General features: G+C 40.2%; 8 protein-coding genes across 12 annotated transcripts; 3 read left to right on the top strand and 5 right to left on the bottom strand.

Annotated features, from left to right (window-relative positions):
* The first annotated feature begins 176 nt into the window (after positions 1-176).
* Positions 177-5,712, top strand: LOC125211931 (plasma membrane ATPase 4-like). Its single transcript, XM_048111894.2, has 14 exons — positions 177-377; positions 1,659-1,778; positions 1,877-2,113; positions 2,182-3,066; positions 3,146-3,395; positions 3,458-3,622; positions 3,709-3,947; positions 4,044-4,076; positions 4,178-4,259; positions 4,353-4,513; positions 4,587-4,760; positions 4,845-5,027; positions 5,157-5,338; positions 5,429-5,712. The coding sequence occupies exons 1-14, from the start codon at positions 321-323 to the stop codon at positions 5,523-5,525; spliced, it is 2,865 nt and encodes a 954-aa protein (XP_047967851.1). The 5' UTR covers positions 177-320; the 3' UTR covers positions 5,526-5,712.
* Positions 5,434-7,776, bottom strand: LOC125211932 (uncharacterized). Its single transcript, XM_048111897.2, has 2 exons — positions 7,615-7,776; positions 5,434-7,058 (listed from the first exon to the last, which is right to left on the bottom strand). The coding sequence occupies exon 2, from the start codon at positions 7,048-7,050 to the stop codon at positions 6,055-6,057; it is 996 nt and encodes a 331-aa protein (XP_047967854.1). The 5' UTR covers positions 7,051-7,058; positions 7,615-7,776; the 3' UTR covers positions 5,434-6,054.
* A 224-nt stretch (positions 7,777-8,000) lies between these two features.
* On the top strand, positions 8,001-9,601 carry LOC125216341 (Plastid-lipid associated protein PAP / fibrillin family protein). Its single transcript, XM_048118031.2, has 4 exons — positions 8,001-8,228; positions 8,843-8,966; positions 9,079-9,258; positions 9,324-9,601. The coding sequence occupies exons 1-4, from the start codon at positions 8,031-8,033 to the stop codon at positions 9,512-9,514; spliced, it is 693 nt and encodes a 230-aa protein (XP_047973988.1). The 5' UTR covers positions 8,001-8,030; the 3' UTR covers positions 9,515-9,601.
* LOC125216342 (uncharacterized) lies at positions 9,575-10,928 on the bottom strand. The gene is made up of 3 exons (XM_048118032.2): positions 10,846-10,928; positions 10,047-10,209; positions 9,575-9,896 (listed from the first exon to the last, which is right to left on the bottom strand). Exons 2-3 carry the CDS (start codon positions 10,192-10,194, stop codon positions 9,664-9,666), a joined length of 381 nt encoding a protein of 126 aa, XP_047973989.2. The 5' UTR covers positions 10,195-10,209; positions 10,846-10,928; the 3' UTR covers positions 9,575-9,663.
* Positions 10,929-11,036: 108 nt separating this feature from the next.
* On the top strand, positions 11,037-14,999 carry LOC125215694 (methyltransferase). Of its 2 annotated transcripts, XM_048117196.2 has the most exons (7): positions 12,497-13,034; positions 13,105-13,136; positions 13,273-13,415; positions 13,676-13,742; positions 13,916-13,993; positions 14,273-14,418; positions 14,501-14,999. In XM_048117196.2, exons 1-7 carry the CDS (start codon positions 12,986-12,988, stop codon positions 14,538-14,540), a joined length of 555 nt encoding a protein of 184 aa, XP_047973153.1. In that variant the 5' UTR covers positions 12,497-12,985; the 3' UTR covers positions 14,541-14,999. The 2 variants fall into 2 exon arrangements, with proteins under 2 accessions (XP_088924262.1, XP_047973153.1); XM_089068136.1 differs by lacking the exons at positions 12,497-13,034; positions 13,105-13,136; positions 13,273-13,415 and adding exons at positions 11,037-11,466; positions 12,044-12,050.
* A 116-nt stretch (positions 15,000-15,115) lies between these two features.
* On the bottom strand, positions 15,116-16,909 carry LOC125211910 (gamma-glutamylcyclotransferase 2-1-like). Its single transcript, XM_048111871.2, has 8 exons — positions 16,717-16,909; positions 16,493-16,631; positions 16,289-16,365; positions 16,125-16,181; positions 15,980-16,036; positions 15,844-15,887; positions 15,596-15,747; positions 15,116-15,510 (listed from the first exon to the last, which is right to left on the bottom strand). Exons 2-8 carry the CDS (start codon positions 16,599-16,601, stop codon positions 15,314-15,316), a joined length of 693 nt encoding a protein of 230 aa, XP_047967828.2. The 5' UTR covers positions 16,602-16,631; positions 16,717-16,909; the 3' UTR covers positions 15,116-15,313.
* Positions 16,910-20,831: 3,922 nt separating this feature from the next.
* Positions 20,832-24,727, bottom strand: LOC148929986 (U-box domain-containing protein 35-like). Of its 4 annotated transcripts, none has more exons than XM_089068171.1 (11): positions 24,590-24,727; positions 23,925-24,092; positions 23,742-23,839; positions 23,541-23,662; positions 23,252-23,466; positions 23,102-23,177; positions 22,749-23,028; positions 22,567-22,668; positions 22,073-22,489; positions 21,256-22,002; positions 20,832-21,183 (listed from the first exon to the last, which is right to left on the bottom strand). In XM_089068171.1, exons 1-11 carry the CDS (start codon positions 24,609-24,611, stop codon positions 21,136-21,138), a joined length of 2,295 nt encoding a protein of 764 aa, XP_088924297.1. In that variant the 5' UTR covers positions 24,612-24,727; the 3' UTR covers positions 20,832-21,135. The 4 variants fall into 4 exon arrangements, with proteins under 4 accessions (XP_088924297.1, XP_088924296.1, XP_088924298.1 ...); XM_089068170.1 differs by lacking the exon at positions 24,590-24,727 and having other exon boundaries at positions 20,832-20,989; positions 21,129-21,183; positions 23,925-24,135; XM_089068172.1 differs by lacking the exon at positions 23,925-24,092 and having other exon boundaries at positions 24,590-24,719.
* Positions 24,608-25,747, bottom strand: LOC148929987 (Nucleotide-diphospho-sugar transferases superfamily protein). The gene has a single exon (XM_089068173.1). The coding sequence runs from the start codon at positions 25,559-25,561 to the stop codon at positions 24,608-24,610; it is 954 nt and encodes a 317-aa protein (XP_088924299.1). The 5' UTR covers positions 25,562-25,747.
* Positions 25,748-26,163: the final 416 nt, after the last annotated feature.

A 26,163-nucleotide genomic window follows, 5' to 3' on the forward strand; every position in this document is an offset into this window, starting at 1 on the left:
ATGATGCTAAGAAGAAAGCATAAGCCATTGGCTTTGGATCTTGCATGTGAATTTAAAAGTTGATAGTCTTTTCTTACTTTTTTTGGTTGTGCTTCTGCCCTTTGCCCAATCTTGACACACATATATGAGTGTGTCATGTCATCCATTTTACTTTGTTGGATTTATATGCTACTCAACCCCCTCTTCATTTCTCCTACTACCAAGTCACCTCTATCTCTCTTCATTCTCTCTCATCCAAGCAAGAATCATGGTCTTTCACTAGCTTCTATCTTCTTGAAGTTGATTAATTTTTGAGCTCTTTTTGTGTCTTCTCCTTCAACATGGGCAGCACAAAAGGCATCAGTCTTGAAGAGATCAAGAATGAAGCTGTTGATTTGGTTTGTATCAATACATACATGTACCTAATATGCATGTGTGTGTGTGTGTTTTCTTTCTTTCACAAGAGTGTGTTTTGTTTTGTTTTGTTATACACTTTGCTTGATATTCTTGAAGCTTTTATCAGTTTTATGCAAAGATACATGCTTGTGGGACTTGGTTTACTTTAGCAAAACTATGCATACATTGGGGTGTGTATTTGTGTGTTTTGGTTTATAGTATATGCTAGAAAATTTGATTACTTATAGTGAATTTTCATAAATTTGTACATCATAATTTTTATGTTATTTGCATGTTTCATGTAGAGGTATTGAAGCATGCAAGAATTTTGTTTGGAAATTGATTAATTACTATTTTATTGTGATTTTGTTGTAGCATGTTGCATTCCATGATCTCTGCTCACAAAGAACTAAGTAAAGCATTTAATTCCTTTTTTTTGCTTGGAATCAAAGCTAAATTCTAGTTGGTGCATGTGGAAATATAGTTGGCTTCATTTTCTTCTCAACAGGAAAAAAATCACTCTTGGGAAAAGTGAACAATAAGATTTTTCTCTTTTTTATTTGCAAATTATGGCAACAGTTTACTACAATTAGAAATGATTCTGGAGAAAGGTTCATCTTACTTTGCTAAGTCGAATGATTTCTTTGAATATCACAACAAATCAAGTATTATTTTAATATTTGCAATCAAGATAACATCCGAATCTTAGTATGCATATATCATCACAAACTGCCACTATATATATGGAGTATTATCATATAAAGTTTTTTTTTTATTTTGTGTTTTTACTAGGCATATAAAGCGTATTAAACACTTAACAATTGATTTTACAGAGTTTTTTGTTACTTTTTTTGTATGATTCTTTGCTTTGCTTATTCTTCTTCTTTTTAGAGAGCTTTAATTGGTTTTGTTTACATCATTTATGTCTGTCACATGTTGCACATTGCCTTCACCAAGTTTTTGTCTTTTCAAAGGCAGATGAGAATTAACACAAAAAGAAAATATAATAAAGTGAAAATATTTTTTTACTTTTTTGAGTAAAAAGTGATAGTAATGTTGACATATTTGATTTGTTAACTAACACCTTGTATAAGTTAGTTCAAGTGAGCTTCTACAGAACTTTTGTTTAAGATGAAACCTGATATAATAATCTGATAAATGTATGCCTTGATAAACATCACCAAGTGAATGAAAAATAGTGATGAATTGAAGAGGAGAGAAAGCTGGTTAAATAGGATCATTTTTCAATATATTGAACAACAATTTGAATGTCCAATTTGCAGGAAAGGATTCCTGTAGACGAAGTATTCGAGCAGCTAAAATGCACGAGAGAAGGCCTTACTTCGGAGGAAGGAGAGAACAGGCTGAAAATATTTGGTCCAAACAAATTGGAAGAGAAAAAGGTTTGATCACATTGTCTTGTTTCTTCATCAAATTCTGTGTTGAATTATACTTATTATGTTTGAGAAAGAAATGAGTGTTGGATGATTATGACATGTAGGAAAGCAAGCTTCTCAAGTTTCTAGGCTTCATGTGGAACCCACTGTCATGGGTCATGGAGGCTGCAGCCCTGATGGCTATAGTCCTCGCCAACGGGGATGGCAGGCCTCCCGACTGGCAGGACTTCGTTGGCATTGTCGCGCTTCTGTTCATCAATTCCACCATCAGTTTCATCGAAGAAAACAATGCTGGCAACGCTGCTGCAGCTCTCATGGCTGGACTCGCGCCAAAAACCAAGGTATAACTTGATTGATGGACTCAAGATTTCAGTTGCAAGAATGTTTTATGACTTATGATGTGGTTTAGGTCTTGAGAGACGGTCGATGGACTGAGCAGGACGCGGCCATCCTTGTCCCGGGTGATATAATAAGCATAAAGCTAGGAGATATCATCCCTGCTGATGCTCGTCTCCTTGAAGGCGACCCCTTGAAAGTCGACCAATCTGCACTGACCGGAGAGTCCCTCCCAGTAACCAAGAGCCCCTCGGATGAGGTCTTCTCCGGGTCAACGTGCAAGCAAGGAGAGATCGAGGCTGTTGTCATTGCAACGGGAGTCCACACGTTCTTTGGCAAGGCTGCTCATCTGGTGGACAGCACCAACCAAGTTGGACACTTCCAGCAGGTTCTGACCGCCATCGGGAACTTCTGCATCTGCTCCATCTTCGTGGGGATAATCATCGAGATCATAGTCATGTATCCGATACAGCACCGCAAGTACAGGGATGGGATTGACAATCTGCTGGTCCTTTTGATTGGAGGGATCCCCATTGCCATGCCAACCGTGTTGTCCGTTACCATGGCTATTGGATCCCACCGGCTCTCTCAGCAGGGCGCCATCACGAAACGAATGACAGCCATAGAGGAAATGGCCGGGATGGACGTCCTCTGCAGTGACAAGACAGGAACACTCACTTTGAACAAGCTGACTGTTGACAAGAGCCTCATTGAAGTTTTTGTGAAGGGATTGGATAGGGAGCAGGTGATTTTGCTCGCTGCTCGGGCTTCGAGAACTGAGAATCAAGATGCCATAGATGCTGCCATTGTAGGGATGCTTGCTGATCCAAAGGAGGCGAGAGCTGGTATAAGAGAGGTGCATTTTCTGCCTTTCAACCCTGTGGATAAGAGGACTGCATTAACCTACATAGATTCCAATGGGAACTGGCATCGAGCGAGCAAAGGTGCACCCGAGCAGGTATGCTAAAGCCTTAAAGATTGGCTCTCTCTCAAAAATACTTTCACCTATAATTATAGCCTTTTTCCCATCTGTGTAGATATTGGAACTTTGTCATAGCAAGGAGGATGTGAGGAAGAAAGTTCATTCTGTTATAGATAAGTTTGCTGAACGTGGGCTTCGTTCTTTGGGAGTTGCCAGACAGGAAGTTCCTGAGAAGACGAAGGAGAGCCTTGGAGGGCCGTGGCAGCTCGTTGGCCTGCTGCCTTTGTTCGATCCGCCTAGGCATGACAGTGCAGAAACAATCCAGAGAGCCTTGAATCTTGGTGTGAATGTGAAGATGATCACCGGTAACGAATCACATGGTTTTTTAGTTTCTCAAACAGTTACTCACTCGTTCCTCGTTTCTCAGGTGATCAGCTAGCCATTGCAAAGGAGACGGGGCGCAGGCTTGGAATGGGGACGAACATGTACCCTTCCTCGTCGTTGCTTGGACAAGACAAGGACAAATCTATAGCAGCACTTCCTGTGGATGAGCTGATCGAGAAAGCCGATGGCTTTGCTGGAGTTTTTCCTGGTGAGTTTACCTTAATTTTTCGTCTATTTCTGTTTCATGCTAATCAACGCTGTAATATGAAACTGTTCCATGTGAACGAACTGCAGAGCACAAATACGAAATCGTGAAGAGATTGCAAGAGAGGAAGCACATATGTGGTATGACCGGGGATGGTGTGAACGATGCTCCAGCTCTGAAGAAGGCAGATATAGGCATTGCTGTTGCTGATGCAACGGATGCTGCTCGAGGCGCATCAGACATCGTCTTGACAGAGCCGGGGCTGAGCGTCATCATAAGCGCTGTGCTCACGAGCAGGGCTATTTTCCAGAGAATGAAGAATTACACTGTGAGTGTGTTTGCTCATTTTCATTTCATCACTCTCTGCATCTTTATCTGCTGCATAAATCACTAAACTGTTACTATATTCGATGTCTTTCTGCAGATATACGCCGTCTCAATCACAATCCGTATAGTGGTAAGTGTTCGAAAAACACTCAAAACGCCATGTCTCAGCACTAGCTTTCTCCTAATCAGGCAAAAGTGAAACTCTTTTTTGTTCCGTGCAAAAAAATACAGTTTGGATTCATGCTTATAGCTCTGATATGGAAGTTCGACTTCGCTCCGTTCATGGTTCTGATAATTGCCATATTAAACGACGGTTAGTTAACTGTTAAGCTCCAAAAATGCATCATAATCACTGCCTAATACTACATATCACCACATGTATTCACACACTGCATATGACTAATAGGAACAATCATGACTATCTCAAAGGACCGGGTAAAGCCATCCCCGGTCCCAGACAGCTGGAAACTCAAGGAGATTTTCGCCACAGGAGTCGTCTTGGGAGGCTACTTGGCATTAGGGACAGTAGTATTCTTCTGGCTCGTGAAGGACACCACTATTTTATCTGTAAGCACGAGGTCTCGAGTTTTCCTAATTTTACGCGCATTTTAGTCATTTCTCGATTCCCGTTTATTTGCAGGACAAGTTCGGTGTGAGGCCTTTGAAAGACAGTCCTGAGGAGATAATGGCTGTGTTGTACCTGCAAGTGAGCATTGTGAGCCAAGCCCTCATCTTCGTGACAAGGTCTCGTAGCTGGTCGTTTGCTGAGCGGCCAGGGATGTTCCTGCTGGGCGCTTTCCTGATAGCTCAGTTGGTAAGAGCATCATCTGCAAGAGCTGCTGCATTCATCATTATTGTTATGATGCTGACTCTGATATTAGCCGATTTTTTGTGATAGGTAGCGACGTTGATAGCTGTTTACGCGAACTGGACGTTTGCGAAGATCAAGGGGTGCGGATGGGGCTGGGCGGGCGTTATCTGGCTCTACAGCATTGTCACTTACTTCCCTCTCGACATCCTCAAGTTCTGCATTCGCTACGTGCTGAGTGGGAAGGCATGGGATAATCTTTTGGAGAACAAGGTACGTTTTCTCTTCCACGAAAATCTTTCTAGGTTCGTTGGTTCGACCAGATAGGGGTGTGATTGATAGCATATGAGTAGCTTGGTTCGTTTACGGGCTAATGCATAAGCTTTCATTGTTTGTGTATAGACTGCATTCACCACCAAATCCAACTATGGGAAAGAAGAGAGAGAGGCTCAGTGGGCTGCTGCACAAAGGACTTTGCATGGCCTTCAGCCACCAGAAACCTCCAATCTCTTCAACGAGAAGAACAGCTACAGAGAGCTGTCCGAGATCGCTGAGCAGGCCAAACGACGAGCAGAGGTCGCGAGGTACTAAAAAATCCCCCCAACTTCAACAAACACACACACTGTCATGTGATATGTATGTATTGGTGAGATTGCATTGGCTTTGTGATGCAGGCTGAGAGAGCTGCACACGCTCAAGGGGCACGTCGAATCTGTGGTGAAGCTGAAAGGACTCGACATCGATACGATCCAGCAGCATTACACAGTCTGATCCAATCAATGTGTGGTGAAGAAGATGAAGAGATGCATGTTGTTGTTTTAAGTAATCAGCTTATAGATAGTTAAACTACTTTTTATATATAATCTGTAGACCTACTTGAAGAAGCTTGAAGCAGGAAATTATAATAGGATTCTGAGGTTTACCATGAATAATGAAATATTATATTGGTTTTTCCTTACTCTAATGTGACAATACCATAATATTTTATGTATGTTGGAGTACTTTTTTATTTATTTCAAAGTAGAATAATGGACATCCACAGCCCACATAGCCTATCGTGAGGCGGTGCATACACATAGTCACGTATAAATACATATTTTCAAGAGGGTTAGACACTATTACATTGTATTTTTAGTGTTCTTAAAAGGCAGGCCATGCTCTTGCTCTTTTATATCTTTGGCACAAATATAAGAATGCATGGAACCCGGACCAATTAATGCTATAACAGGAACATCAGATAGCATAAATGTACCCATAAATGTCAGTAGCAGCGTGATCCTCTTGAGACCGAATGGCAGTGTCAGGGGCTCTCTGCTCTGGCCTGGGAATGGTTCCTGTTGTCGGTCTCTGTCCCATGGATTTCTTGTGCGGCAGGTGCTAACCTCATCGCAGATGCTACTTGCTTCCTTGGGCAATCTCTAAAGAAATGGTCCGTCAACCCACATCGATAACATGCTCCAGTCATTCTTCGACACTCGCCCATATGGCATTTCCCACAATGCATGCATGCAGGGTATCTGTTAAGTGCTGAGTTTCTACTTCCCCTGAAATCTCTAAATCTTTTTCCCGTATATTGGGATGCCGGGTGGGAAGATTCTGCAGCCCTTTTGCCCCGACTCTTAGCATTTCTTTCAGCTTCTTCTTCTGCCTTTAACCGCTCAACAGCCTGTGTGAAGTGAAATAATTTAGTTAAATCCGAGGTCTCTATTCCCAGCAATGCCAGTTGAATGCTACTGTTCAATCCTCTTTTGAATCTACGACACATGTCTTTGCGTGTTGAAACTATATCCCGTGCATATCTTGCGAGAGGATGAAACTCAGTCTCGTATTGTAGGACTGACATACTCCCCTGAACCAAGTGTAGAAATTCCTCTCGCCTATCCTCCAAGTATAGCGCCCCAATATAACGTTCGGTGAACTTCTCCCGGAAGAATTCCCATGTCACTGTTCCGGCAACCGCGACCTGGATAACATCTTTCCACCACCTGTAAGCCTCATCTCTCAGTAGTGCTACCGCGCACAGTAATTTCTCCTCTGCCGAATATGGCATAAAAGTGAAAATTCTCTCTACTTGTTCCAACCAGTAATCGGCCTTAGCTGGGTCATCGTCAAGCCTTCCCCTGAACTGCTCAGGTCCAATTTCATATAATGTTTTCAAAATTGATGACCGTCTAGTCTGTCGTAAAGCGGTTGCCAAAGTCTGCACAATTGCCTCCAACCCTGGAATTCGGATAGGGGCTGCGGGAATCTCCTCAGACTGAGAAACTATATCACTAGAGGCTTCATCGTTTGACATCTCGATATCTGATGAAGAATCATAAATCATAATTGCATCATGTCACAAGTCACAGACATTTCGAATCATATGCGGCATGCTCCTATTACTCAATTCCCGCCTAGAATTTTCATGAACCTCAGGAGTGTTGACAGCTGTGGTTTGGGATCATAAATGTTTTTACTGCCTACCGGAAGTTGACAGCTTCTGACAATTATTTTCTAAATTTATAAACATAGCAACATCAGTTAAATCATGCCCAATTGCCCAATATAGTAATCATCAAGAATTAGCCTCCAAAGCATTTAAACTAAGATCAACCTCAAAGCTTACTAGCCAAATTTTCGAACATAATTCATACTTAATTAATCATGCATGATTCATTTTAGCAAGAATCGACCCAAAACATCCTCATTGAATGCCTCAAAGTTTTCGGCTCCTCCAGCATTCTCCACACCTTAGGATTTCTTCATTTTCATGCTCAATTCACCATTAACAACAAATTCGAAACCTAAATTAGGCAATTAGAATAACACCCATCAACATTCAAGTAACAGAAACTATGATACTTAGGATTCCACCAACCTAAAATTAAAATTCCTACTTTCTCTCCCACAAATTTCACTTGTAGAAGGTAGTGTAGAGATAGAATTTCTGCCTCAATTTGAGGAGTCTCTTGAACATCAAACCTGGAAAATTGGAAATGACCCTTCACTCTTCTGTGATCACTTTTTTCAATCTAACAACAGTCAATGAGGTGTCGAAATTTCATGGAATTTTAACAGTATTAATTTGGGCTTATTTTATCAGCAATAGTTATTGGGCCGATAAATAAAAGCCCAATGAAATATGATAACGAAAAAATTGTAATTACCGACGTGGCACAACTCAATACGCGAAACCATATTGTAGTGGGACCCGCCTGGAGATTTCCCACCATCAAAAATAACAGAAGTACCGACGATACACCACAAAGCAAAACTACGGCTTTGAAATAGTGTATGGCTTCCATCACCACTTCTTCTGCTGCAAATGCCGTTGCCAAATTCCCACTTCCATTTCCCTCGCCGAGGAATTCGCCGCAGTCCATTTCTCTTCCGCGCCGAGCTCGATCCTGCGCCGGCGTCTGTGCTTCGCTGTCCGCGGCGGCTCCCCCGCTGTCTAAGCCCGATGATTTGGTAGAGAACATTCTGTCCAAGGTAGATTTCTTTAATCAAACGGATCTCTGTATTTCGAATTTTCTTTTGTTGGCGAGGTTATGTTTTGTCAATTGTGTATCTTGCTTGAGCTGTGCGGTATGAATATTGGGGTGGGAGGGTGAAATTGGGGGACATGAACGTCACTCAATTAGGGATTTTAAGTTTTCTTTAGTCAATTAAGGTATCGGAAGGGGTAATTTGCTTTCTTTACTGTAGCTCTTGTTTAGATCTAAATTCCTTTTACTTAACAATTGAGATTCCTATCTTTTATATTGTTGCCTGCACATACTTAAGCTTAAGCAGCAAGTGTTCATCACCTAAATGTCCTTGGCGTTTCCTAGGTTTTTGTTGAAAACTATTCATTGTTTGGCATTTCCACTTTGAGGAGCACAGAATAAAATACAGTTGTGGTTTGAGTGTTTACATCTTCTTTACATTTTCCTCAATCTTGGTACACAAGGCTATATTTTCCATGAATGTTATGCATTTGTATCGAGGAGACTTGATTCTTAGCCATGAAACATTATGTCTACCACGTATATGTCTATGAAGAAAGATATGTATGCGTTTGTTTTCGACGGAAGTGAAACTGAGATTCATCATTTGCTGACTAGGTAGTGCAAACAGATAGAGGAGTTCTGCTGGCAGGCAATGAACACCAAAAGGTCGCCGAAGTAGCTGATGAACTGCAGAAGTTTTGCGTCAGTGAGCCGGTCAAGTGTCCCCTCATATTTGGAGGTGAATACTGCTGCTAGTTACTGTTGTTTATGACTTAAGATGGAGACTATATATGTTGCATTATATGTTTCCAAAAGCTAACCAGTGTTGTTTTGTTAAATCCTTGCAACAGAGTGGGACGTTGTGTATTGTTCAAATCCCACATCCCCTGGTGGTGGATACCGGAGTGCATTAGGCCGGCTCGTGTTCAAGACCAAGGAGATGATTCAGGTGGTCGAGGCCCCTGACATTGTGAGGAATCGAGTATCCTTCTCTCTCTTGGGCTTCATTGATGGAGAAGTCTCGTTAAAGGGTAATTTCCCTTCTCCCTCCATTAACTGTTTTGAGTGTTGATCTTGATTGGGTGTGGGGTGGCAGGGAAACTGACGGCGTTGGATGACAAATGGATACAAGTAGTGTTCGAGGCACCTGAGCTCAAGGTTGGTGGAGCTGAGTTCAGATATGGCGGCGAGAGTGAAGTGAAGCTCCAAATCACATACGTAGACGACAAAATCAGATTAGGGAAAGGCTCCAGAGGCTCTCTATTTGTCTTCAAGAGATTGACATGAGACTATGTTTCTTGTAATCATCTCATTGATTTGTATTGAGAATGAGAGACCATGGAAATGTGAATAATACAACCTTTGTTATAAGAATGAGGAGATTGTGAAAAATACATGAACTTAGTTTTGAAGTACAGAATGGTGAAGTATAGTAGTTAACCAGGCCCCACTTTAGGGATGTCATAGTGCTCACTCAGATTAGCCAAATACTGATTAAATTCCTCGATGCGATCACGGTGAGACTTCTTAGCAGCCTCCGCAAGTCTCTTCAGCTCGATCTTTTGTCGCTGTTCCATGTAGCGTCTTTCTGCTGGAGTCAAGCGCTCGTCCTCTCCTCCATTTCCATCCCAATACGTGTCATCCGAAGATACCAAGGCGTTGTTTTCATCTGCACCACAAATTATACAAACACCTCTCAGCCACATTCAGCTTCTGCTAGTTGATTCCATTTAGAGAACTAACGAAACAAGAAAAGGACCAGACAGAAACATGACTAGTTGAACTATCTAATCCAGAGGTGAAGAATATTGTGGTAAACCTGTCAACTGGTCGTGGCCAGCAGCATGATACGATAGGATATATCGCTCTTTGTGCTTCCGTTTCTTTTTTATAGCTGCGTTCCTCACATCCAAAGCTTTTCCCTTCAGCCTCAGCTTGCCAGCAACAACATTTTCATAAGCTGACATCTCTTTTCTCCTAATCTTGACATGTTTGACAACATTGAGGTTTTCTTAGCTCAAACTTATGAAAATTGATTCAGTGTACAAAATCACAGGACAACTTGATTTTAGCTGTAATTTCACTATCATATTTAGCTGATATGGTGGCCAATGTATACTTGTTGCAGTGGCATGACTAGTTTACACACACACACACTGATGTATATATATGTCTATGCAAAACAAGTAATAAAAGACTATTTTTTTTCTAAGTCTGCAATCTCTAACTGAAGCTATAAACAACAGCTATTGAATATATTCCATAATATGCTTTGCAGAATTAATAAAGAATTCACTTAATTAATCATTCAAGTTTTGACTTTGAGATGGCACAGCATCTCTCTTCCCAGCACATCACATTATCCATATCTTTCATTCAACAATTTCTTCAATCTGTCAACATACAAACAATTCATTATCTGCTAATATGCAACAGTCCAAACACATTCACGGCTTATATTCAAGTTCTTTCGCGTTCAGATTTTTTGAAACAAAATCACAAAAAAAAAAAAAATGCAAACTTGATCAACAAATATCAAGTACTCCATTCAGAAATACAAATCCGCCAAAAGCCTAATGCCACAATAAGCAGAGGATAGCAAGAAATTGATGGCGTACCTGAATCTTTGAACAGACAGAAATTCACAAAATCTATGCAGAAAAGATCCAGGCGTCTCGCGAAGCTTCTCCCCTTTCTCATTTGTGAATGCGAACGTGATATCTATATAGTACTAAGGGGAGGAGTTTTTCGTCATTTCATTCTATTCTACTTTCTATTTTCTCCCTTTTGTTTTGGTTGAAATAGAAGAATCTGGTATGTTCCTTTTCTAGGCAGCGAAATTTCAAATTTTGGGTGATTCATGGATATGGAATCAACTTCCAATTTCAAAAATTTTTGTTGAATTTGTGAAATGTTTGAAAAGAGCGCTGCCGATTCGAATCCTGACGGGAATAAGGTATCGAATTCAGCTCGTTGTTGACGAGTATACTGAGAAGCTCAAGCATTAATGTTCAATCGAAGCCGGGATTTAATCAATCCTGCTTCCGCCGCCGCCGCCTACTTCCGCCCATTCATCCACATTCAGGCGCGCAATCTCGTCAACGTGAAGCTCAAGTGGGTAAAAGACGCCTCTCTCGATCCCGTAGTCTCCGGCAGCATTCATCTCAAAGCTACTTGTACCCTAATTTCTCTCATCGCCTCCGCCCCCAATCTCTCCCTCCCCATCCACCGCCTCTCCCGCCACCGCCGCCACCTCAACCTCCCTTCCGACCTCAAACTCTCCACCTTCATCCGTCGTTACCCCAACATTTTCCACGAATTTCACCTCCCCGATTCCAGCGGCACCCCTGTTCCGTGGTACCGATTATCGCCCGAAGCTTCGGATGTTCGTTCTCAACAACTGCGTGTTGTGTGTGAGGATTGCCACGTGGATATCTTGAACAGGCTCCGGAAACTGCTTATGCTCACAAGGGAGAGATTGCTCCCTCTCCAGACAATCGATCAGCTGTGGTGGGATTTAGGGTTGCCACTCGATTTCGAGGATAAGTTCATCCGTAAGCATCCGGATTTGTTTTCATACGTGAGGCTTCCCGATGATCGCGTGGGATTGCAACTGCTAGCTTGGGATGATCGCTTGGCATTGTCGAATTTGGAATCAAGAAGCTCGATTAGTTTGAGAAATAACGAGCCCTTGTCGTTTCCCATTGGATTCACGAGGGGCTTTGGGCTGAAGAGGAAGTGTATGGAGTGGCTGCACGAGTGGCAGAAGCTGCCTTACACCAGCCCTTACGCAGACGCGTCTCATCTGGATCCGAGGACTGATGTGGCCGAGAAGAGGCTTGTTGGAGTGTTTCATGAGCTCCTCCATCTCACAATACACAAGAAGATTGAGAGGAAGAACGTGAGCAACCTTCGGGCGCCTCTGGCCATGCCTCAGAAGTTCACCAAGGCGTTTGAAAGGCATCCGGAGATCTTCTACATTTCGAAGAAGGGGGCGACGCAGACTGTGGTGCTGAGAGAGGGGTACGAGCGCGGACAGCTGGTTGAGAAGCACCCACTGGCTGATATTCGGGATAAGTACGCGAGCATGATGAAGAGTGGATTTTTGGATAGAAGTCGGGGATTGTACAAGAGGGAGAGGAAGGGTTGTGAGGATGAAGTGGCGCGGGTTCCTCTTGGTAGCAGAAGAAGTAGGTTTGAGTTCGAGTTCGAATCTGAATCAGAAGCAGGTTGTAATGAGCTTTTAGAATATGAATCTGATGAAACTGGTTAGGAGTTGTAGTACTCTGCCCATAGCATCCTGATTTTGTAGGAAACTTGTCATGATATTCTTGTATGTTCAACACAATTTTTATTGATGTTATAACAGTATTTGTTTGTGCATAAGTCCTTGTTTTGTGAAATAAGAATACTACTGCTATCAAATGAAAAAAGAAAGATACACTTTGCAAATAATCACCAGATTCTCGCACTTCACTACAACACCCCAGATTACATTGCAATTAAACAGCTCATAGCCGTTCCAATCTCCAGTTCGTTATTCTGTTATCCGGTTATTGATTTAGCTGAAGCCGACTCTAGTTATAAACGTTGAACGTTTTCTTCTTCTTTTTACAACGCTTCTTCACTTTCTTCTTTAACTTCGAAATTCCGCAGCTTCTTCTTAGCTGCTTGTTTCAGCTTTTCTTTGATTTTTTTCCGAGTACCTACTCAGCCTACTCCTCAATCTCATTCATTTGGATATGCAAAAGGGTGAGAATGGAATCAGCTATCTTCGCCACCGTTAAAATCCCTCTCCCTTCTTCAGGTTAACTCCTTTGCTCAATTTTCCGCCATTACTTTCTTCATCGCACATTTTCTTATCATCATCTCATCAGGTAACTGTTGCAAGTGCGCGGCCCAATCTGTGGTAAATCCTTGCTTCTCAATTTCAAAATTTTATGTGGAATTTCTTAAGCTATGTTGAATTTGTGAAGTTCCCAATTTCCAAAATTTTTGTGTTGAATTCGTGGTGAATTTCCCTGCGCTTTTATATTTGTTTGAAGAGAGCGCTGCCGATTCGGATTCTGACGGTTGGGAAGAAGAGGTCGGCGGGGATTCAGCTCGTGGTTGACGAATATACTGAGAAGCTCAAGCATTATTGCCCTGTTCAAGATGTTCGAATCAAGTCCAACCCTAAAAATGCTCGGTTTGTTTAACTCATTGACTTCTTAACAATACAGAAAATGCAATTCGAGTAAATTTTCTGTTTCCTTGTGCTGATAAACCCGATAAATTATTACATTTGATAATTGGGTTGTTGACACTACAGAGTTTACAAATATTTAAGGGCTTTTATTCCAGGTTAAAATAAAATGCAGTATGATTTCATAATGTTATTTCTTAAAGTGCAGATCTTGAAAGGGTATGCAGTATACTTCTTACAATTGTATTATTTCCCTTTCACAGTGACTCAACGGTTCAGATTGAACATGAGGATATGGCTGTGATGGGACTCATCAAGTCCAATGAATGGGTAGACCTCTGTGGTGAACCTGTTTCTAGTTGCATTTTTATAGTAGTTTTTTCTTCTTGTAAAGATCTTGTCCCGATTGGAGGATAGTTTCAATACTATCTGTTCTTATAATGTGTCATTCATGTTAGTATTTCGCAGTTCTCGTCTTATTTTTTCTCATCATGTGGATCTAGGTTGTGATGTTGGATGAGCGTGGACGTGATGTGAGTTCAGAGCAAATGGCGTCTCTAATTGCAGATGCTGGAAATACAGTATGTGACTACAATTAATTCTCACTTATTTTTGTATTCTACGAGGGAGAGAAAGCCTTAGTCCTTTGTATGATTTGAATGATCCAATCTATGAATTTCCATGCTCGTTTTCAGCAACCACTAGGTGTACTCACATCTGAGAGTGAAGCCTATGTGCATATTAAAACGCAGACAAAATAGATGTAGGGAAAGGAAACCGGTAGATAGGCTTCACTCATCTTGTATTGAATCCGGTATCTGCTAGCTACGATGTATATACTGAGTTCCTGATTGCAATAGGGGGCTTCAAGCATACTGTTCTGTGTTGGTGGGCCATACGGGCATGGAAAGCAATTGAGAGAGAGAGCTGATGTATCGATCCGGTTATCATCTTTGGTCTTAAATCATGAAATTGCACTGGTTGTGTTGGCAGAGCAGCTCTACAGGCGAGAAACATATCAGTCAAACTCCATAGTTCCCCGTGTTTAGATGGTTTCACCTCTTTATGAATTATGTTATGGTTTACAGGGCTTGGACTATTCTCAAAGGCCAGAAGTACCACCATTAGATACTAGTTCGTCTTTGCTCTGTCAAGCAAGTTGGATTTGGAAATCATACTGTAGTTAAATTGGTCTTTTAAGCCATTGAAGATGAATAGAACTTACACCATAAAGTCAGAAAGCTTCTGATAGTAGTGCTTCTTGTGATGTTGGATGGCTCTGCTGCAGTTACTAGATGGTTGCAGTTCCAAACGTTTCAAATCCTATAACGGGATGGAGGTTCGAGCTTATTTTTGTTGTAAGGTTAGTTAGCTGACGTAAAGCAGGAGAGATTTGTGTGATATAATCTGTCCCTAATCCTACAGCTGAAGGATATAGAGGCGAGAACCTTGACATCATTAAGGTGATATTCTATGGTGTATTTGTGTTAAGTGAACCTCTGCAATTTTATTGTACATTTATTGAATTTGGTTCTAATTTTTGATGTATACATTTCTTTTGAGTTTTAATATGGGCTTTAATAACTGCACTTATGTTTTTCTCTGTTTTACGTTTGAAGAATTTTTATGCGTGTTCAGTTTTTATGCGTCTGTGTGTTCAATGCAAATAAATCAAATATGGCTTGTGGTTGTGAGATTAAATATAAGTGGTGGAGAATTTGAAATTATTTCATTAAGGCTAAAAGAAAAACAATATGGTAAGCTACATGCAGCCAAAAGATAGATTGGCCGATGCTTTCTTCTTCTGTATTAAAAAACTAAGAGATAATAAAAGAACTACAATAGCCTAGAAATGCTACTGCCTTGGTTAGAGAAATGTTCTCATCTTCTTCTATCAAGAACTACGAATCCATGGTGATTGCTCCAGCCAAAGCATTCACTTTTTTCAGTGGCGAATCCAAGGTGACTGCACCGAGCGACGTCTTCATTTTCACTGGCGTCAAACTCAACAACTTGTTTTCCTTTGGCACACCGCCAAGTTCCAGAAGCACCTTCCTCACCTCGTTTGCTAACTCAATAACGTAGTCATCTTCATGACCTGTTCCAGTGTATTCACCCAATCAACAACTCTACTAATATATCTTGTCTTATTAAATATCAAGTTGTACAAGTATAATTTTTACCAATATTAAACATGGCCTTCTCCAGCAAGAAAAGGTAGTCCCTGTTGTTGCCAAAGGGACCAAAGGCTGTAGCAATTTGCCTGGCCATCTCCTCCAAAGGGGCCGGCCCTAAATAGTACTTGTTCGATATTTTGTCAGGGGTCGATGTGAATCTGCAAATTCACAAAGCAAACACCTTTCAGCAAAAAGGATCCAAGAATTTGAGTTTCAGATGCTAATCGATTGCAATGAATTGCCAAAGTACTCACGCTATCACACCAGTTACAAAGGGTTGGTCAGAATCATCACCCTCCTGCAGTTAAAGAAAACCAAAGATCATTTGATGAATTTCAATTTTGGGAATTAACAAACAAAAAAGAGATTGAATTGAAAAACATTTCTTACTTTGTAGAAATCAACCAAAGTTTTCCGGTCATACTCGCATTCTCTTCGCTCGAGATACTGATACAACATTTCAATTAATCACTGTGAGTAATCAACATTCTGTAAAATGTAAATTAACCATATAATCATTGAAATGAAGTAATACCGCCATCGCCGCCTTTTCCTTCTCCGGCCCACCACGAACGCAATATGCTGCACCCCACTGTAGAAAGAATCAAAACTGAATATTACTACTTTCATACAAAAAAACGCGCGAAAATTGGAAAGGGGCAACAAATTAGGTAAGAAATTAAAAATTTTATCACTCACGCAGATCGCTCCTTCATTTTCTTCCAAGGTGCAAGTTCTAGCAGGGTGCTCGGGCGTACCTCTATGATCAATGCAAGCTGAAATGCATCAAATTAGGCATATGAGTTCACAATCATAGAAATGAATTCCGCTGTTTAGGTTATAATCAGTCAACTTCGAAGCGATTACGAAATGAATAATCACAATCAGGGGAAAATGCATCACCTAAATCGAAGACACGTCGGTAGTCCTTAACAAACCCTATCACTTTCTCATCGACTTCGAAGCCAGGGTTCCACACCAACGAACCGTATCCGAAAACCCAGAAAACCATCGCGTTTAAGCTCGGAGAGACAGAAAAAACCTGCGCAGCGAAGAAATCAACAATTAATTCAAATCCACGGTCATCATTCCAAAACCTAGAAGCTAAGAGGGAAAATGCAACGCACAAGGCAGAAATTGAGAGCAGCGGCGGCGGGATTTGGGGCAAAACCGCGAGTAAAACCTTGGTAGAGCAGAGAGAGAAGGTGTGGTGTTGAAAGCTTTAGGATTTAGGAATTATTCTGTAGATTTCTCTCTCTCTCTCTCTGTTAGATTACAGAGATTGTTTGGTGGATTTTAGGTGGGAGACAATGGTGAAATTAAGGGGGCGATGTGCGAGCTATTTATAGCACTCGCAAAACCGCGTTTGTGAAAATAGAATGTTTGGATGTATGTGGATGGCATGATTGATACATGCATACATACAATTGCACAAATCTTGGAACTTGGAATTAAGCTCACTTTATTCTATCCATTTTATTTCTTTTTTTTGTAACTAATTAAATGATTTTTTCATCTTTTGAAAATGGAAAAAAGAATATTATATTAATGGAGTGTAACTGCTTATTAAGTGGATTGAAACGAACATAACTGAATATGGATATTAAATCGTCGTGACATGGCTGAAAAATAAGAATACAAATGTCATAATAATAGAATAAATTTAGATAAGCTCAAAGTCTTACTTATGATACTTTTCCCTACTTAAAGTTGTAGAATTTTCTTCAAATTTTTTCCACTAGTGATGATTCTAATTTTCGTGATTTCCGAAAATTAAGTGATTTGTCCATTTTAATTGAATGTGAATTATACTTAATTATACTGATTAATCTTTTAATAATATAAAAAAAATACTAATTTCGATAAATTACTTTGAAAATTTTGATAATACGAAAGCAATTTTGACAAAATATGTAGTCAGTTTAGTTTATTAAATTTTAATCAAAGTTAAAACAATTTTTAAGTTACATTTATTTATTATATTTGGCGTTGACGTTTCAAGTGGGAGATATGTCCAGGTTCATTGAACTTGGACGTTTTCTTACAGTAAGTGGGATGTTGTCTTGAAGGACCAGCATTTATAGTGCGTGGACGATGTTTTGAATAAAATTTAATTACCAACATTCATTGAACTTGGACGCTTTACGCTCAATTAGAAACTGTGTAACTGTATTTATGTGCACAGTTATTGTTTTATTTTTCATGAGATCAAATTTATTATGTCCACATTTCATATATCTTGATTTTGTTGACTAAATGTTATACTGACTTATGTACAATAGGGACAATATCTGTGAGAAAACTGTATTCTGGCATTCACACGACATTCACAATTTATCGATTAATGAAATACTGACATGAAGAGTTTATAGTTTTCCAAATTAATGAATGAAACAAATTTAACATTGTAGACCTGTAGTATGTAAATATTTCAACTACTTTTACTGTGTACTAATGTGCATTTAATTTTATGGTACTCATTTTGAGACGAAGTGTCTCTAGTACTGTACTGAGTAGTTTTAGATTTACATGAAATATTTTAAGAATAATCCACGTAATTTGCATGAAATATTTTAAGAATAATCCACATAATTTGCATGAAATATTTTAAGGATAATCGACATAATTTGCATGAAACAAATAATAGGTTTGCATGAAATATAAAAATAATTAATACACATAATTTGCATAAAAACAACTAGATTATGAAAAATGAATTTCAGTTTAACATTAATAAATTTGATTCCGTGATTCTATATAGGGATCAGTTGTTAATTGATTTATCTTAACATAAATCAATATATGACGTATAGTTATGAAAAAAAAAAATAGAACCGTGAAACTAGAATATAGAAAATCATTTTTAAAGGGTTTTATGGTATAGAAACATTACACCAAAAAAATTTCATAAATTATACTCAGTGACGGATCCAGCTCAGGCCAAGCCACCGCTCCAGCGGGGGCTTGGCCGGAGCCAGACTGCTAAGACCACCGAAGATTACAGCCTTATAGGGGCGCCACGCTCAGGTTGAAGAAGCTGTTGCAGAAATTAAATGAAGAAGAAGATGAGCAGGGTTTTAATTTTGATTGGTGAACTTAATATTAAAAAACTAAAATGCCCAGAGCCCAATAATATTTAATAGACTAGGCGTCTACCAATTCTCTAACTTTAAGCCATTTATTTATTTCTTTTTTTTCATTAATTGCTAGTACAATTTTATACTATCAATTCCTAAATTCCAATCCACGTATCTATGCGTTAATTTAAAACTAATTCATAACATCAATTTATGTGGAGTATTTATTACGTGTATTATTAGGTTGCATTTTCTTTCATTTTCTATTTGTTATATCAATTGCCTTATGTTAATTACGATCCTTGGAAGGAAAATATTTCACTAAATAAATACTAATAAAATAAATTATAAATTTTATAATTTTATGTTGAATGGTAATATTAAAAATTTTGTTGATACTAAAACGTGTCCTAAAGTTTTGGGATATGGTGTCATATGAGTAAATACTATGCTTCCTCCGTCGCTCAAGAATATGCCTTTTGTCCTTTTTAGTCCGTCCCACAAGAATATGTACTTTCTAAATTAAGTCTTTTGTTTCTAACGAGGTGAGCCTCATTTTCCACTAACAATATTTTAATTACTTTTTCACTACCTCTCTCTTACTTTACCAATTTTACATAAAAATCCATGGTGAACTCAAAGTGCATATTCTTGGGGACGGAGGGAGTATTGTAGTTCATTTTAATTTTGTAAAGATTTTATATGTAAAATAGAATACTTTAAAAGTATTAATATTTTAAAAATATTTTAGCACCGGCTTGTTTAAATTTCTAGATCCGTCACTAATTATACTAGTACAATATTGTTTACATAGGGAGTCTGCTAATTAATGAGCGCAGTTTTAGACTCATTTATACTCATTTCGTTTTTTAAATAAGTTTTCTATGTAATACATAGTATTTTTATTATTATTTTTTTGTTCTCAAATAAGTGTACCATTAAAAAAATTGTTAGTGTAATTATGACATTTTTCATATAGTAATACATTTTCAAACTTGATAATCCTGTATATATGTATCTATCATAGTAGTATCATTTTACCGGTGATATCATTGCTTAATAGCGTTGGAGTGTTAATTAAATAATGTAAAATAAGGAATACAATATTCTCTCTTATTAGTACGCAAATTGAATCAATAATTCAATACAGAATACGACATTTATATTCACTTATATTACCTATAATTGTACGGTTACAAATCTTTTTACATTTCTATACATGGGTAAATTTTTTAATTCTATTAATTGTATGATTCTAAAATCGTTTCCAATTTACACAAATAATAGTTCTACTGCACATACTTTTTTGACCAAAGTCATGATTGACATTGAATTTCTTATTTCTCTAATGGTTGGCTACTTGATTCTTGATGTACCAGAAGAGTTGCAGTTGATATTACATATATTATTTTACAACTATATGCCAAAGTTGACTCATTAAGTCATTTACGAACTTTGGAGTTTAATTATGCGCGTTACAGCTTTTAATCAACTTTTTCACGTTTTGACTTTGAATATTTCTACAACAAAAGTTTATTTATACTGAATACAACATGTGCTTAGTATTCCAATTAATGAATTAATAGTATACTGAAAGTAAACATAACTTGTACACACAATAATAAAAACATGCAAAACAAATCATATAAAATTCACTTACAGTAACAACAATTTGAATATTGTTTATAAAATTACTTTTGCCACTTAACTGCTTAAGCTGACCAAGAATATACATTAATCACGTAAAATTTTTCGAGCTTGCCATTAACTTAATAGAAGGCTTGCAATGTAACGTTACTAGAAACTTTGTGAAAAAGATAAACTCACTAAACTAAAAAAAAACACTGTTCACCTAGCACAAAATTTCGAGCACCAATATGTGCTCAGAAATTTCCGAGCACATTCTCAGCACATGAGCCTAGTGGTCGGAATGTTAAAGAAACTGTGCACATTCCGAGCACGGGCAACTGTACAGTTGGTTAAACAAATAAGAAAATGAAAACGAGATGCAAAAGCTTAGAAGTGTACATTGGCTTGTTAATTTTTGTATTATTCTAATATTCTGACCTTTTTATTTTTGAAAGGGTGTGAACTAGTATTTAATTACATACATTTTCTTGCTCTTCATTTGCTGTAGAAACTACACTTTAATGAAAAATGAAACAAACCATAAAAATATGTTATCTCATTCTCTAACATAGTAAAAGCTATTTTTGTTTTGCAGAATATAGACAACATAAAAACAAAAACTTTAGATGTTGAAAGGAACATGTTTCAAAAAACTGGCCTTGTCCATCCTCTCCTGGCTCTCTCTCCATCAAGCCTGAAGGAAACAAGAACCTCATGAGGTAGGCACGATCGCATCATGCCTCGTGAAACCTAAAATCTTTACATAAAATCAAAGCATTCACTGAATTGAAAAACAGCAGTGTTGATCTTGTTTTAACACTTCTCTTTACTACCCTCAATTCAGCTCCCCATGCTTGATGTTGAAGATGAATGGTAACTCAAATCCTCCTGCAACAGAGTTGATATGTTAACATGAATTCTTATCATCAAGAAAATGACAAATCTTCGTAGAGACTTTACTTTGGAAATGGAAACTCGACTATGGCAGGGAGAATGCCTGCTCTGTGGCACCGAATATGAATCTTCTGCAAGGTCTCTGAGCTTGTTCAGCTCCGGGAGCACGTCTTTCCCAAGATCCGGCCGGTCTTTCCTCCTAAGCTCAGCACACCTGAGCGATATCTTGGCAAGAGACAAGGCTTCTTCATAAGGCCAATCCGGCACAGATGGATCGAGCATCTCAGCGAATGTCCCTTGGTTGACAGCTCTTTCAACGTGATGGCTCAATGCCATGGCGGGCTTGGCAGTGAGGATCTGTAGAAAAATTATCCCTAGGGAGTATATATCAGATTTGACACCAAGCATGCCTGTTTGCTGATACTCAGGATCAATGTAGCAGAAGGTCCCGGCTGTGGATGTCATCAGGTATTGAGTGACAGAGTCAGCTACGGATGGAGGGACGAGCCTGGCCAGGCCGACATCACTGATCTTGCTCACAAAGTTGCGGTCAAGTAGGATGTTAGCAGGCTTCAGATCACGGTGCACCAGAGGCTCGGGTTTGGTTTGATGGAGGAAAAGCAAGCCAGTCCCAATCTCAGCAGCAATCCGGAACCTATGCTGCCAAGACAAAGGTGGAGTCTTCCCACGCTGGAATAGACGGTCTTCTAAGCTTCCGTTGGACATATACTCATACACTAGGCAGCCATACTCCGGGCAGGCGCCTAGAAGTAGGACCATGTTCGGGTGTCGTATGCAACTCAGAATCTCAACCTAACACAAATTTACTACAAGGATAAGCAACCATCTTATGGCGAAATATTGAATAATATCTTGGGTATACCTCTTGATTAAACTGTGATCTCCCATGAGTGGCATCAGGGCGAAGAACCTTGACTGCACAAGGAGTATGGTCCAAATTACACTTGTAAACCGGCCCATAACCTCCTTCTCCAATCTTTCTTGACTCTGAAAAATACTCAGTAGAAAGCTCAATCTCCTCGATTGTGTACCTCCTATACCTGCAGTCAGCCTGAATAGTCCTACCCTTATCTTCTGCCTCTTGCAAAGCCTTCATTTCCGCAGTGATTCTCTTCTGAGCTTCCAACTCCGCTATCCTTTGAGCGGCTTCAGCATGCTCCAGTGCTGCCTTAGACTTGGCCTTTTCTTTCTCTGCAAGAGCCAAAGCTGTTTCTTCAGCGATTCGCGCCTCTTCTAACCTACTCTGTTCTTCCAATTTCCATCGCTGCAGCTCTTTCGCCTATAATACATGAACAAGAATTATTAAACAGTACGAGAAAAAAGGGGAGCCAAGATGAAACAACGTGTTTCACATGCCTTCTCCCTTGCTGTGAGTGCTTCTTTGCATGCACTGCTATACATATCCATTGTTTGCTTGAGCTCCTGCTTTAACCTTCTCATTTCAGCTTCAACATCATCCTGCGACTCAAAGAAATTACATCATTTATTCAGGTAATTAAATATATAAGACGTACAGTTTTAAAATCTAAGGCCCTCACCATATTTTGTGGAGCAAAGCCTTTATCATTTTCAGGTGAAGCGAAATCTACTGGGGACAAAATGTCTACTGATCTGCGTCCGAGGTTCCAGGAATCGAAGCCTTGATCCGCATCAGAGAATTCAGAAAGGCGGGGAGGTGTAGGGCCACTATCAAAGCTATCACTGAAAGTAGGGAATACATCCACACTTCTCCGTGAGTTGATAAAGGAAATATCTGTATCCGGTGGAGAGATGTCATAAGCTCTTCCGTTGAGACCTCTTCGGGAAGTGAATGGAGACCTGTTTGCAGCATTTTATGAAAGGGACACCACAGAGAGAAGATCAAGGCTTTTGAACATATGATATATCATACTTGAAGGCGGAGTCGCTTAGCCTGCTTGAACGTGGAGACGGGTCAGATCCGGGGCGTGAGTTTACTGAAAAGGAACCTGCATAGAAAAACATCACATCAAACTGGGCTCTTGATTCGAGATGGTAACATAGATATAGATAAATGACTGACTTCTAGCACTGGTGGTTGATTGTAAAGAATTCTGCTCGACAGTATTGTTATATTTGATGCTTGCTTGAAGCAGTATCTGGTTACGGAGTTGGCTGGAGGGAGGCGGTCGGGAAGCAGCTCTGGTGGACGAGATCTTCCCCTTGTTGATGATATAAACAGTGCAAAAATCTGGTGCATTTTTTAGTATAGTTCCAGGAACATCTTTGCCTTTAAATCTGCTTGTTTGTAAAGTAATCAAATTTAGATTTCTGATTTTGCTTAGGCATTGCAAGAAAAGAGGGAAATGCACCTGAAGATGGTGCCTTTATTTGTAGCACCAAGAACCAACATATCGATTGCATTTTGCCTTGTAAAGTCGATGAGAGCTTTTGTGACATCTGCCTCGTCCAGCACAACCTCGTGGCGTTGTATCTGAGAAACAAACAAGAATATTCATCAAGAAAGCTGATCAATTGTTGTTCTTTCATTTCATATATATGTGGAAACTGACATCTTTTCGTGTGCAGAGGACTCGGAGAGGAAGGAAGAGCTCCTTCAACTGTGGATCATCTCCTATTTCGTCGCCAGCTTCAGACGCATGGTTAGGCCCTGCGCCAAACACAAATTCTTCAAAGTAAGGAATACTAGAGAGATAGAGAGGGGATGGGGGGTGGAGAGAGAGAGAGAGAGTTACATGGGGAGGACATAGGAGATCCGGAGCCTTGTTTAAATCTGACATGGACCAAAATAACGGTCTGGCCTTTTATAAGGAGATTGTCGGTAGCCCATTTGAGGGCAATTTGGCTGCCTCTATCCTTGTCGATGGCCACGGCGACTAGCCTCGTCACCGGAACCATCTTATCTGCAGAATTTGCCGGTGGAGGCCACATTTTTATATCAATATTATTTCCACTTTCAGATATTTTCAATATGGTCTGAAACCTGGGCTTGTGTCTCAGAGATGAACATCACCCTCTCTCTCTCTCTCTTCCTCACTCTCTCTCTCTCTCTCCTTAGTTTTGTCCAATAGAGATATGTAAGGGGAGCTCCATCTTTAGCGGGTATATATCAATTTGGCTTCGTTGGAAGAGTTTCCATGGTTATTGTTGCTTATCATTCTATAACCAGAAACCTACGGAGGGAATTTTTAACTACATCCACTTTTATTTCTTCAACTAATATAATTCTAAATCAACTCACATTAAGATTAGCTTTATTGCATTTTAAATCACCACATTCTACCACATTAGATTAATGTTTACAATTCAAATATCACAATTCGCAACGAATTTGCAACGTGTAGAAATATAAATAAACTGTGTCACAAATCTAAAAATAACTGATCAGAATCTTTCATACCTTTCAATTTCATCATCATCATCTGAAATCTTGATGATCACAAAGCACCAGTTTCCCACCCTTGTCACACAGCCCCTGTTCCCCAACATCATCCACCATCTTCCCATAGCTATACTTCAACGGCATTCTCCCCAAAACCCTATGAAACCGCGTTATGCACTCCCCTCTCCTCTTCCTGTGCTCCCCTCTCCTACTGCTCAGCCCCACCTCCCTCATCCCCGCCGCCACGCCATCGTTCCTCGCGTCGCCGTAATCCCTAATTCCCCCGCCCCTCGCCCCCACCATCACCGGCCCCTTCCCACTCTCCTCCGCCACCACGAAATTCATCAGAATATCCTCGCAATTGTTCATCTCATCCACGATCTCCCTCGCCGCCGCGTACCGCGCGTCGCACGAGTAGATCCCGAGGTACTCGGCGCTCACGATCATGAGCTTCGTGAGCACGATCGAGTACTTCTCCCTCTCCATCGCGTAGATCCACGCCCTCGCCGCCACGTCGTACGCGTGCGACCGGGCGAAGAACCCGACCGCCCGATCCGGGTCGGATCTCCACACTTTGAAGGCGAAGGAGATGGAATTCAGGTCGGGCTCGATGTCGTCGTCGCAGATCAGGACTGCTCGGGTCCGGATTTCCTCCCAGGGGTGGAATCGGTGGTTGAGGCTGGCGGAGGGCGCGCGGAGCACGGCGGCGGAGAGGTTTTGGGTGAGGTCGGATAGTGTGCGGGCCGGCGTGGAGGGGTTGCACCAGAGGAGGATGACGGCGGCGACTGAGGGCGAGGCGGAGTAGGCGGCGGTGATGGAGCGGAGCAGGGGGATTCGGTGCTCCGAGTAGCCGTTGATGACGACGGTCATCTGGTCGGAGCGGAGGGTGGTCGGGTCGGGTCGGATGCATTGCGGGTGGGGGATTAATCGAGATGAAATTACGAAAAGGGGCAGGTGGAGTGAGATTAACCAGATGATTGTGATCCTCATTTGAGTTTGTTGATTGATTACTAGCTGAAGCTGATTTATGAAGAAAATGTTCTTAAATTGAAAATCACTTCTCAAAATATGATAATTTTGAGTTTGGCAAGATTGACCTATTAATTTTGACCCAATAATATTTTATGTTTGGTGTGGTAGCCCAATTTGGTCTCACAACATGGATAGCATATTATTGTTTTAAGGCAGAGGCCTATTTTAATTTTGTGTTCCGTCTATTAATCGCCTAGTTTTTATGCCTCAATGCTTCAATAAAACTCTTTCACCCTGTTTTATTCCTCTCTGTCTCATCATTTAATTTTGGTTCGATCTTTGACTCTCCTCCCACTTCCTCATATCACCTCTGCCTTCGCCCCCGTCGTTGCCACTTTGTTGGCAAAGGCTCCACAACAGTCGTGCAACCTCTTGTGCATTCCATGAACCTCTACTAGATCAAATAGTGCAGAATCAAATAGTACTGCTATAATCACGAAGTACTCCATGTGATTTGTATGTTAAATGAGAGTTTTAATTAGCAATTTAATAATGAGTTAGCAATATAATAATGCATCTCTACTCTTTAATTTATCATTTCAAATTAGAGGCAATTCGAC

Source organism: Salvia hispanica, chromosome 3, assembly GCF_029641045.1.
Source record: "Salvia hispanica isolate PSC_SH4W2 chromosome 3, Shi_PSC_v1, whole genome shotgun sequence".
Lineage (NCBI taxonomy): Eukaryota > Viridiplantae > Streptophyta > Magnoliopsida > Lamiales > Lamiaceae > Salvia > Salvia hispanica.